Raw genomic sequence first — 13,432 nt, 5'->3', positions numbered from 1 at the left:
AAGACTGCAGACTGGGTCCATGCTGCGGAATGGAGATTGGGGAACCCTGGTATAGATCAAAGGAAACACTCCTCTATCAGATTATAAAACATTACAAAATTATTTGGCCCATATGGAGCTTTATTGAGATAGTTTCTTTCATTCTTGGTCCATCTCCTCTTCCCCCTCCTCAAATATTATATTTTTATACTTACATTTGCATTCATGTTGAAAGGTTTAAGTGATAATTGTCTGTTGCTTTTTGTATTGTTTTGGGGTTAAATTTTGTTGGAAGATTGCTTCTACATTTCACATGCATAATACAGGGCTCTCACAGTATTTTCCTATTTCCCATGTTAGCATTACATGGACCTAGTAAATCTCATGTGAGGATTCATCCTGACTGTGATGATATTCAGCTTCCATTTCCTAATCCTGAAAGTAAGGACATTGAATTAACATGAAAGAAAGTTTAGTTCTTTGTGGGTTTGGGTATTTTGGCATTTTGGCACGGAGACAATAAAAGCAAAGATTATTTAGGCAGTTAAGAAATGAGTGATTTGATGATCTAGAAATATATTACATGTTATTTAATGATTCACATTTTCTTTGTGCAGAGGAATACTCCTAGATTTAAAAAAAATATTGCTAGTCATAGTGTCCAGGAATCTGTTCACTAGTTGTGTCCTTTCCTGGGGAGAAAAAAAGTCATACTCTCCTATTCTTATGTGTGTATCATAGGTGTGTTTACCTCTCTCCTCAACAAAGCTGTTTTTAAGGCACTGTATAAATTTCAGTTAATTCACAATACAGGTAGCCCTTGTTTAACAGTCGTTTGTTCAACATTTTTTTCAAAATTAAGATGAAAGAACTTATGATTTGTGTCCAAAGTTGTTGCACTCCCAGAGTCACATGATAAAAATTTGGGAGTTTAGCAGTCTACTTGCATTTACAAACAAAAGTGTGCTGCAACTATCTCTACCCAGCTATCTCTTCCCCTATCTCATCCACCCACCTGTCCCACCAGCACACATAAAGCTGTCATGGCCCAGGAGACCTCAGTTGCTCCCCGAGGAGACCTCAAGCAGTTACAGATCCCCAGCACACACAAGCCATCCCACTTACCTTTGCAGTTTTCTATCAGGTGTGCCCAGCTACTACTGAATCTACCTCATACCATTTGGCAAATGGGTGCATTCTTGCAATCTTTCAAAAGTTTAATATCTATGGAGATTCTCAGTCATCCAGGCCATGGTTGTCCCAAAGGTGCTTTTTCAAGAGGCAACTGGACTTTTCTGCTTTTTCTATGAAGATGTTTTGCTTCTCATCCAAGAAGCTTCTTCAAAGAAAAACCAGAAAGTCCAGTTGCCTATTGAAAAAGCACCTTTCAAAAGCTTACTTTTACAAATTGCATGATTTGGTAAAAGAGGTTTTCAAAGCACTGTGAGAGTGGGGTCATGGTTGTGATTGGGGTGATGTAATGGTGGGTTTCAATTTATTTTATACTGGTTCGCTTGTGCTCGCTTGCACAATGCTTCTGCGCATGTGCAGAAGTGTCTGGGCAGGTGGGCGGAGTCTCCCACCGCCGCCACTACCTGTTTGCCTGATCCGTGGCAAACTCGCAGAAACCCACTCTGGGGTGATTGTGATGTGCCATGAACTTGGTATTGACTATTAACAACTATATAGCTAAATTTTCTCCAGAATGATTTGTCCTCAATCTAGTCCTTCAGATCTTCCAATATTGCACCAATCTGCCACTGTAATTGAGTTTAGCCATCTTATTCCTGTCATCCTCTTTTTTCCTTTTCTTGCACCTTGAAGAAATGTTTAATTGGTCAGGAATGAACATATATTTCCTATAATGCTTCCAAAAATGTAATAATGATTAGATAGGTTTGTGTAGTTTCTTGTTAGAGGTTCCTAATTACTATAGTTTTCTGAAACATGGTAACCTATTTTTGCTTTCGAGAAATACAAAAAAGCTTTGAACCGCATGGTGTCTTTCACACGTATTCCGCCCCATCAGATGTCCTCCAAAAAACTGAGTGATTCAATCTATTAATAGAGTAAAATTTACAAACTGCTATTTTGTAGATTGCAGATGCAATAATCAAAACCTCTGTCTGACTAGGCCCTGATATAAAAGCTGAAGTTGAAGTTGTCCCTTCAATATACTAACTGCAGCTGAAGTTGTCCAGAACAGAAACTTAAATTTATGTTACATTGAACAACTACCATAAATCTTCATGAATGCTATAATTTGTGCTATTTTTATAATAATGTATTTATACACATTATTATAATCTGATATTTATACTACCATTTTTATATATAGCTGAATGTTGCGAACAAATCTAGTACTTCTGCCTCTTATTTTCCCAACAACTTTGTGAGATTGATCGGGCTGAAAGAAAGTGACTGCATCATACCATTTTTGGTTTCTAAATCAGGACTTTAATCATTACACCAAACTAGTTATCTAATTATCTATATTGTAGCAAATAATGTACTTTTAGATTTAATGGAAATTCAAAAGTATACATAGTCATCAATTTATGATCACAATTGAAACCAGAATTTTCATTGCCAAGCAAGATGATTGTTAAATGAGCCACGCCATTCAATTTTATGATCCTTTTTGCCATGTTTATCAAGCAAATTACTACAGGTTAAATGAATCATTCTGTTGTTAAGTGAATTTGACTTCTCCCATTGGCTTCACTTGCCAAAAGCTGGCTGGGAAAGTTGCAGATGCCAATCACATGACCCTAGGACACTACAAGCATTGTAAATACCTGACAGTTGCCGAGCACTTAAATTTTGATCACATATTGGTAGGGATGCTGCGACATTTGTAAGTGTGAGGACCAGTTGCAAGTCACTTTTTTCAGTGCGATTGGGCTCAAAACAAAAGATTCTAAGTTGAAGATTAGTTGTAACTCGACTCTCCAGCTTCTTAATGATCTCTTAAGATTTTGAAATGTTTCTTTGTGGGTGTCTGTGTGCATGTATCTGTGTATTCTTTAATTTGATGTTTTCCTCTGTGATTTAATAGTAACATGCTTTGATGAGAGAAATAAATTAATATTTAATTAGTAAGAACAAACTATTTAAAACCAAAAATAAGTTTGGGAATGTAATTCAGATTCCCATGGTCATGAATTAAGTTTTTAATAATTGTGATGCAATTAAAAAAGCACATACAACCATGATTTTTTTCTCTCAGAAATTTATAATTGTTAATGTTTATTGCTGCTGATAATGTGTAATATATTCTGACTATTTTAAAAACGTCAACTAATTTCTAAGAAAATTAAATAATATTGGTTATAAATTACATTAAGATATGCTTACTGTCCTTTTGTGCAGTTTATTATTATTTTTATATTTTTTACTCATTTTAAGATGATTGAAGGCATAATGTAGTATTCCCATTTAGAAACTGAGACCCAAAACAACATAATACAATATATTTAGCTTCATAGCCTTATTTAATATCAAATATTTCTTATGCAATACTAACATTTACTCATGGGTTTGCAGAACTTCAATGAGTAAATTAATTTAACCCTCCTTTCTTTGAATCTCGATTTAGGCTTAGTTTTAATAAATTATAATTTTCATTTTAGATTTAATAAAATGATATTTTATGAAACAAGCTATAAAGCGTATTTTCAAATATGATTAAGCAATTATGTTATAGTGGCTGAAGTGTTGAATTAGAGCCATCGAAATCCAGGTGCAAGTCAACCTTCAGGTATGAAAATTCTCTAAAACAATTTGGACCAGTCACTATTATTCAGTCTTATCTTCCACAGAGGAAAAAATGCATGAGAAAACAATATTCCATCTTTTGCCTTTGGTAAAGTAAAGGAAAAATCTAACAAATTGTATTTTGTTATGGAACTATTTCAACTCTCTCTAAGGACCCTATTTCATATTGATGGTTCTTTAGGTCCTTTCTCCAGTTCAGCACATTCAGGTTTTTAAAAATGAAAGTAAATATCAGCTACATCTTTGTATATTTAAAGCTTTATATGATCTCTTGAAGAAAAAAATTTCATCTGAATATTCTTGTAGAAGTATGATTTAGCTAAATCTGTGCAAACTTTTCTTTCACTTCATCCACCCCTCTCCCTAATTGGCAAAATATAATAAATATGCATAGAATCAGTGAAAAACAGTGAAGTCTTTTCGGATAAAGCAGATAGTTACTAAGCCAATCAACACCTGAAAAAGGTGTGTCAATTTATAAATAAGAGAAAGTTGATACTAGTTAAGGTGATAACTTTCATATAAAACAGCACTAAAAGGAAATTACATCATTAATCTGCTTCCTTGAATTGCTATTCGATATTTCAATATAATATTATCCATATTTATTTGATATCACTAGTGTGTTTAATGCAAGTAGGAATTATTCTAGAGTTTGTTAGTGATCTTTAAACGACACTATAATTGGTGGTAGATAGATGCTACAAAAAATCCAAAATATCATGTGAAGTGTATCTATCTTGTATGCCACACTTCCTTCCTCTTGCTCTTCTCCATCCCTTTCTCCCATGTCTTCTTCATTCTATAGATTCAGATCCAGGACATACAAATGAAAACTGGGGGGAGAGATTAATCCCTTCTTACAGGACATCTTCAGGTAAATAGATTACCAGGTGTACTTATTATAGTTGCTTCTTTAAAAGTGTTAATGTCATCACAGCAGTTCATTTTCTGTACTAGTGAACAGCCTGCACATAATTTACTTATTAATATAAATGTAATCTTACTCTTTTCATTGGAAAATTAAAAATGCAGATTAAACTTCTGCTATAGTATTTCTCCATTCCAATGAACACCTGTGGAGGAATATGGCAGTTACCATGAAGTAACCACTAATTTATTAGCAAAAGCAGCTTTGATTCCATATACAGTTGCATCATTTATATAAAAGTAATATCTAGAACAATTTATTGATGGGAATGAAGCAGGAAATCTATTTTCACATCTAAAACTTTACATGTCAGCTAACTCTGCCCACAGCCAGGAGTTCAATCCTGAGAGTCCAAGGTTGACTCAGCTTTCCTTCTGAGGTCAATAAAATGAGGACCAAGATTGTTGGGAGCAATATGCTGACGTAAACCAGTCCAAGAGTACTGTAAAGCACTATGAAGCAGTATATAAATCTAAGTGCTATTGCTATATCAATTCAGGCAAAAAGGGTTGGGAATGATATCAATTTAGCAAATATTTTTTCTTTAACGTTTTTCTCATTATATGCACTCACTTGGGCTAAGTATTTGTTACATTAACTCCAGGCTAACATAATTGAGAAGTCCAGTCCCAGCACCTAAGGAATGGGCGGAGGGGATGGGGGGATGTCATGGCTTGGGATTACTTGCCCTTATATTATAAAATACCCACTTTCTGCAATCAGTAGAGTTGTTTTTGTCAGACAGAAGTGGAGCACCAGGGTGGAAAGAGCAATGAAACTCTTCCATTGGCAAAAGAAGCTTCTGAGAACTAGGATCCTGAGCTCTGTTTAAGTATTTGTATTGGTCTGTAAAATAATTGTAAAAGTGTCCTTAATGCTTCTGTTGCTAAATATGTTTTTTTGCAAATGTAATACGAGCAGTGTATTTATACAAGGGATATATATTTCTTAGAAAATAATTTACAAATGATAAATCATGCCAGACAAGTTTGACCTGCCTGTTTTATTAGATTTACAAAAGCACCCTGTGCAAGACATTCAGGCTAATAAACATGGCAATCCTACTTTTTGCTCACAGGTATGCCAAACTAATACAATGACAATATTAAATATGTAAATTACTCTGGCACAGTTGTTCAATGTATAATTTATTTGCAGATAAAAATAAAATGGAAAAGGGAATTTTGTTACTAAACCTAGTTTGAAAGGCAATATATAATACAGAAAAAAATCTTATCCATAGCAAAAGCATTTTTCAGGTTTCACATACTTTTGATTCAATACAACAACTCAATAATTAACAGTAAGTTTATGTGATGCTTAAAAAACTAAAAAATCTATTTTTATTGAAGAATTTCATTTTCCTTCAGAATATAATAACAAATATACCACTAAGTTTTTTCCTATTATATTTTGTTGCAAAACTGCAGAAAAAATATATTTTTATTTTTGTGTGCTTTTCTGTGTGTTCAGTGAATGGGGAAGTGATTTCAAGATTTCTTAGATAAAATCATTGAGGTTTGAAGGAAAATTTATAGCCCAGTAAAAGATAAGAAACTAAATCATGTGGCTATAAGAATTGCTGATTAAAATAGGTGCAAAAAAAGGTTGAGAAGTTATTGATTGGTGCATATTAAGCCTCACCTCATTTCATCTTTAGAGTAAACATGGCTTCCCATCAATTCTCTCCTGGTTCCATGTACATCTAGTTGATGTACCTGATCTCACAACATGAAAATTATTGGTTTAGTATGAAAGAATATCCAGACAATGTAGTTATAATTGGGAACTTAGCTTACTGTCCTATACATCATAATAAAATCGGAATAAACCTTGTTGACAAATTTGCAAAGAGTTATATAGGTAACTGAATCATAATGCTCTTGAATATGTGGTCATATTGCTAACAGTACATTTTTCTTCATGTTATAATGTTGCTTCCAATAAAAATACCATAAATATAGAAAATATCAGTATGCGTACTTATTTATGAAACATTACAAATTATAATTATGGCAAAAGTACAGTTAACAAGGACAATGAAATTCAATTATTAAAATAATTACTTTTATTTATGAACTTCCTATGAAAATTATCTTACTTAGGATGAGGATATGGAAATTACTATTCTGCTATATTATTTCTGAAGACATTTATTTTATATCACATGATATGTCATATGATCAAACTAAATCCAATTGTTAAATAAACCAACACATCAAGTAAAATACTTATAGAATATGGCATTATGTGTAAAATGTTATAGAAAGGAAATGCTGAAGTCTTATTTTTCTGTATTCCATCTTCCTCACTTATTTTTCCAAGCTGTTTTTGCCAATACAGGGAAATACTATTTTAAATCATGATGTTCCATTATGAAAATAAGTAAGAGTTAAAAAAAATATTATCTTACTCTCATGATAGTATGTTTCTTCTTCAATATCTGTCTTCTACCAGAAGCCTCAGAGTTTGAGGTCTGTGGAGATTTTCAGTCATCCAGATCATGAGCAGCTTTGGATCAGAGTTTGAGGATTCTGCACAATATCTTAGCTATTCCTAGCACTGTACTCTTTTGAACAAATTCCTCTCGTGTTGTTCCTGGGTTATACAATACAATACAATAGCAGAGTTGGAAGGGACCTTGGAGGTCTTCTAATCCAACCCCCTGCCTAGGCAAGAAACCCTATACCGTTTCAGACAAATGGCTATCCAACATCTTCTTAAAGACTTCCAGTGTTGGGGCATTCACAACTTCTGGAAGCAAGCTGCTCCACTGATTAACCGTTCTAACTATCAGGAAATTTCTCCTCAGTTCGAAGTTGTTTCTCTCCTTGATTAGTTTCCACCCGTTGCTTCTTGTTCTACCCTCAGGTGCCTTGGAAAATAGTTTGACTCCCTCTTCTTTGTGGCAACCCCTGAGATATTGGAACACTGCTATCATGTCTGCCCCTTATGTTAGCACCATTCTCCCAGCTTAGGAGTAACAGCCTGAATACTCCTACCACCACTGTGAGCACTTTGGTCTTTGCTTTCTACATCCTCTCTAGTTTCTTCTTCAGACTCTGGTATTCTGCTTCTCATACTCCTTTTTCCTGATGTATCTGTCACTTGGTACGATTACATCTATTATCATTGCGTTCTTCTGGTCCTTGTCTATTACCACAATGTCTGGTTATTTGGCCAATACCTGTTTGTCCATCAGGATCTGGAAGTCCCACAGGATCTTAGCTCTGTTGACCTTCTGTGGAATCTCCCATGGAGACTTAGGAGGGTCTGGTCCCAACACTGTGCAGATGTATACAATGCCAAATCCTTGGTTTTGTCATTCAGTATATGCTGTTCCTGCCTGAATCTTATAGCCTGCTATTATGTATTGGACCGTCTTTGAGCTTTTCTGCATAGTCTGCACCTTGAGTCTTGTCTGGTATGGGTTGCCTTGAGTTGACTCCAGTGTAGTATTCCACAGTCCCATTAAGTTCTTGATTAAGGCCCTTAGTGTCTTGTTGACTTTGTATATCATCACAGTCATTCACAGATCCATGGGTGTGGCATTGAATTTCCTATAGTCAACCCAGGCTGTGTTCAGATTGATCTTTCTAGATCTTGAATCTTGTATGGTTGATCTATGACCATGTGATGTCGGGAGCATCTGATGTGGTTCCCGATGCCCTTCTGAGCTGTGCTCATATGTACTGGCCCATATTGTCCTATACCAGTGATGGTGAACCTGTGGCACGCGTGCCACAGGTGGCACGCGGAGCCATTTGTCAGGGCACGCGAGGCGCTGCCCTGTCAGCTGGCCAGCACGCATGTGCACGCTGGCCAGCTGCGTTCACCCTTTTTTAAAGCCATTTTTTGCCCTCCCCAGGCTCCAGAGGCTTTATAGGAGCCTGGGGAAGGCAAAAACAGCCTCCCCTGCCCCCCGGAAGCCCTCCAGAGGTGTCAGGGAAGACTCCAGACAGTCCCTGAAGCCTTCGGAGCGCTCAAAACGATCTTCCGAGCAAACTGGAATAACTTCCTATAAAGCCTCTGGAGCCTGGGGAGGGCGAAAAAAGCATGTAAAAATGGGAGGGGGAGCGCCTGTAGTGCGTGCATGCGCACTGGGGGTCACGCATTGCATTATGGGTGCGGCACATCCGCACACGACCCACCCTGCGCTCCCCCCACTTATGGCACGCGAGCCAAAAAAGGTTCGCCATTGCTGTCCTATACCATATGCCTTGATAGGACTTCCTATGTTGTGGGAAGGTAGGTTATTAAATGATAGTTGAATGGATTTGTGTCCTTCCTTGTATTAGCTAGCCTGGGCGGGAGCCTGCTGTTAGCAGTTGGTTCATCTGTATTGCTAGGCATTCATGCACTGCTGATTTTTTTTTTTAGCAAATAGGTGTGGTTATTTGCTGGATGTCTGTTAATATGATGGCGACTGGTTCCTGTTCTAGGAAATTAATTTTATCTGTTCTCGGGTCTTGCAGTTACTTTGCATTGGTGTTATGTGTCTGCTGTTTCTCTTATATCTTCTTCCAATATTGTTCAGTTGCTGCTATTCATAGATCTGCTGTTACTCTGTTGTTGCACTTCAGTTTTGAGCACACTTTGGATGGTTCTTTGGAGAACGGGACATTTATCTTCTTGGCCTCTGCTTTTCTAGCATATCTCCTTATCTGGCAGCCAGTACCTTTGTGTAGCTGTCTCTAAGGTTTCAGATGGAGTCAGGCCCTTGTATTTTTTCAGCAGCCAAACCTTATCTTTAATCTTCACACCCTTCTGTAATTCTACCATTTGACTAATCTCTGTCTAAATTGCCTTGATCTTAGCCTCTAACCTCATTTTCTAGTGGGTAGGTATGTGCTGTTGTTCTTGATCATGTAGCCAAGCATCTTCAGCATTACAGAAGTTGTAGCATACAGTATATCTGTTCATTGTTTTGAGCTATAGTAATCATAGGAATTGTCATGAAGGCTCCCAATGCTAGTACTGTTGGATGGTACTTCTCCACTAAGTCTTGGTAACTGGTCTTGAAGGTTGACTACAGCTATTTTATCCATGATCTTATGCCTCACTTCAGCTGCTCTGTTCTCTAAAGGTGAAGGTAACCGTGATGTTCCAGCTTCAGTTGTTGGCTGCATATTTAGTAGGTCTTCTTGAGTCTGGTATGTTACGTGTAGTTGGCCTTTTTCAGAGAGCAGCTTCCCTTTACTATGTTGAAGAATCAGATAATTTAGCTGTTTTTCAGTTAGTATTGATGTAGGTATTTTGTCCATCCGTACCTCCCTTATATGCTTCATATATCCCCTCTCATTAAGTTTTAGTAGTAGCATTCATCATTTCAAGGTTCTCTTACCTAGTCCATTTATGGTTTGTTCTGGTAGTCCATTTATTGTCAGATTGTCCTGGTTCCCCAACAGCTGACTCAGATCTTGTTGATCCAGGAGACAACTGTGCTGGTATTACTTTCCTAGTTTGTGTCACTCTCATATTTGAGGTAGACGAATGAAATGTTAAGGGATCTTGCTCAAAGGACGTATTGGTATGTTTAGGTACCAGCTGAGATTCGAATCCTGGTCTCCCACATTAAAGGCAATGCTGTAACCATTACATTATTCATCTGCATGTGCGCGCGCACACACACACATTAATATATAGTATAACATATATGTATACCTGTGTGTGTATAAACAATGAAGAAGCAGTTTAGTACCACTTTTCCAGCTATACATCCATTTTAGGAGTTTATGCTGATAAAATAGAGTTCTTTTATCACCTCCACTATATAAGCCTATGCATAATTGAGCTGAGATGTTTTGACTAAATCAGTGCCCTAGAGTAAAAAGTGTTGCTTTTCATGTATTTGAATCTGACTCTCCAAAGTTTATGACCAATGCTCTATGTACTTCTCAGTTACTCAGTACTCAGGCAGAAGGAATATTTCATGTTTTTGGATTTCCATCAACATAAGGAAGTCATTTAACAGCTTTAGGGAGTTATTTTCCCAATTTGAAGATGTTTATTTTATTTAGAATCTGCTATAATTGGGAATATTTTGCTGCTCTTATGAGTCTACTGGTATTTCCAGAGAAAGAAGTCCCAGAAAAGAAGAAAATGAAAAAGGAAGCTGGAAATAAAAAAACAGCACCTGTTAGCATTCTTTTTGGTTACCCATTATCAGAACGTAAACAGATGGCCCTTCTTATGCAGATGACTGCAAGAGACAACAGCCCAGGTAAGCAGAACTCTTTCCATTTGTATATGACTCTCTGATCAAAGCCATGTAGAAGGTAAGGTAACATACCAGGACATTTGGATTTTAATTGGAACTGCACTGCAATTTACTCCTGATTTGGGATGATTGGGATAATAGGTCAATATTATTTTAAACAACGAATTACTTCACTTGTACTCTGACAATTAATGGAACATGATTAATCCTGAGGCATCCTTCATGACAGAAAGCTTTACTAAGTACTGGGACATGTATTCTGAATACACATACATGGGTTTGATTTGTTGATTAACTAACTTTAGTAGTTGCAAAGTAAACTAAAGTATTTGAATCATGGTTTGATTTGACAATTAAATTATTTTTATTTTTAATTTGACAATACTATTTTGCAATTTATTTTCCCTCCAAGTCAGGCTAGTTTAAATACAGTAAACTTGAAAATAATGGAGTTTTATTTAAAACTAACACTAAAAGTTAATCTTATCAGGTATCAACAAAAATGTAGTTTATTCTGATTATAAACTGTTTACAAATTAATAGATTCTATTTGGTTCAACAGCAATTAATATTAAGCAGTTTAGATTCGGATATTTTATATTTAATTAATTGCATTCATTCTATTTTATTATATATCAGTGACTCATAACACTTTTGAGCTGAATTGAGAAAATGAAGTTATCTCAGCATTATAATATCATTTAATAAAGTTAATTGATAAGCAATGAAGCTATGTATCAATTTATCTTTGCAAACACTTGACTAGTCTGCCATGGTCTGAATCTGATTTGTATTTTCTGATGGTTTGCATACTAAAATGGGATAAAGAGATGCCAAGCATTTCCTCCCCACACCTTTGAGTCAGTCTTGATTGCTGGCAAGTGCTTAGACAAGTCCCTGCAGTTTTCTTGGCAAGATTTTGGAAGTGAATTGACATTGTTTGCTTCCTAAAGTTAAGAGACAATGACTGGTCTACTGTCAACCAACTGGCTTTGTTCTTAAATTGGGATTAGAATTCATAATCTTATGGTTTCTAGTGTGATGCCTTAATCCTCACGCTAAAAGAGAGAGGGGGGGGGAGGGAAGGAAGGAAGGAGAGAGAATGTGAAAATATGTAGAGAAAGAATGAGAAGTAGAGTATGTGTTTACATAGCTGAATAATGAATTTGTTAACATTCATTTTTGAATTTTTGTAGATCCTAATTTAAATCACCCTTTACAAACAGTGGCCACACAAAAGAAAACACCAAGCTCCTCTTCACGCCAAAAAGATAAAGTTAACAAAAGAAATGAACGAGGGGAAACCCCCTTACATACAGCTGCCATTAGAGGTGATGTTAAACAAGTTAAAGAATTAATTAGTCTTGGTGCAAATGTGAACGTGAAAGATTTTGCAGGTAAGTTTGATGAGTAGTCAGTTTTAAGACTATCTAATGTATTTTACAATTAATAAAATGATTGATCCCTTATCAAATATGAAACTGAATTCCAGATTTATGTAAGATTCTTTACAATATGTTTTTTAAAAACAGTGAATTCACGTATTTAGAGTTTCTTAGAAGCAGAGGAATGGGTAATAGTCATCTTTCCACATCTCACGAGTTCTAGAGTCTAGGTATAATTGGAAATAAGAGTTTCACCTGGAAACTGAAACATGTCCTCTTTTCCAATGGTAATTGCGGGAGAGGCTACGTGTGGGCGCCCGCTCCTTCCGCAAGGAGAAATGACTCCAACCCGAGTCTTCCCATAGGCGGCCGCCTGGAGCAGTTTGCAGATCAGTGGGACCAGATAACAACAGATGCCTGGGTCAGGTCGACGGTGTGGAATGGCCTATGTCTGGAGTTCCTCTCCCTGCCCCTGACACTCTTCAGGACCTTTCCCCCGCCTCAGGATCCGACCTGTTGCCGCCTGGAAATTCGGGCAGTGGAACCAGTCCCGATGGCAGAACAGGGGTTGGGTTACTACTCCAACCTCTTTGTGGTCCCGAAGAGTTCGGGGGGATGGAGGGCAATTCTGGACCTCAAATGCCTGAACTTTTACCTCGTCTACAGGTGATTCAAGATTCAAATAGAATCTAGATGGGACAGATTCTGCAGGACTTTTATCCAGGTCCACTACTGTATTTTTCGGAGTATAAGATGCATCTTCCCCCCCCCCCCTAAAAGAGGGTGAAAATTTGGGTATGTCTTATACACTGAATGTAGCCCCACCCACCGGCCCCAGCCCTTTGGCCTCTGCGTCCCAGCAATTTAACTCTTTGTAGCAAACGGGGCTTGCGGAGACTTCAATAAGCTATAGCAATCCCTGCAGCCTGTAACAGCTGATGATCGGGAGAAATTGAAAGTGAAACTTGCTGTTTGCTCCATGTGGCAAATTGCTGGGAGGCAGATTCTTTTTTTGTACTAATCAGGCTGTTTGCTTCAAGGAGGTAAGTCAACAACTATAAATGCCTATAGAATGTTCAAATTATTAGACTTATTTTTTAAAGACTGCTTTATTATTATTCTAGACACCTTAACAAAATG

The 13,432-nt window shown here is 36.8% G+C and overlaps 1 protein-coding gene across 9 annotated transcripts in view; it reads left to right on the top strand.

The window, feature by feature from the left end:
• ANKRD12 (ankyrin repeat domain 12) overlaps positions 1-13,432 on the top strand; it is a 75,329-nt gene that overhangs the window by 44,636 nt on the left and 17,261 nt on the right. For 5 of the 9 annotated variants that reach the window (XM_081952773.1, XM_081952772.1, XM_081952774.1 and 2 more), the window contains 4 exons: positions 340-420; positions 4,565-4,633; positions 10,764-10,910; positions 12,104-12,304. In XM_081952773.1, coding sequence (XP_081808899.1) covers positions 340-420; positions 4,565-4,633; positions 10,764-10,910; positions 12,104-12,304 — 498 coding nt within the window. The remainder of the gene's footprint in view (positions 1-339; positions 421-4,564; positions 4,634-10,763; positions 10,911-12,103; positions 12,305-13,432) is intronic. The other 4 variants (XM_081952780.1, XM_081952779.1, XM_081952778.1 and 1 more) reach the window with 3 other exon arrangements.

This window comes from Natrix helvetica (genome assembly GCF_964273705.1).
Source record: "Natrix helvetica genome assembly, chromosome: 4".
NCBI lineage: Eukaryota > Metazoa > Chordata > Lepidosauria > Squamata > Natricidae > Natrix > Natrix helvetica.
Note: the sequence above shows the minus strand (reverse complement) of the source record. Positions and strands in the feature narration are given on the sequence as shown.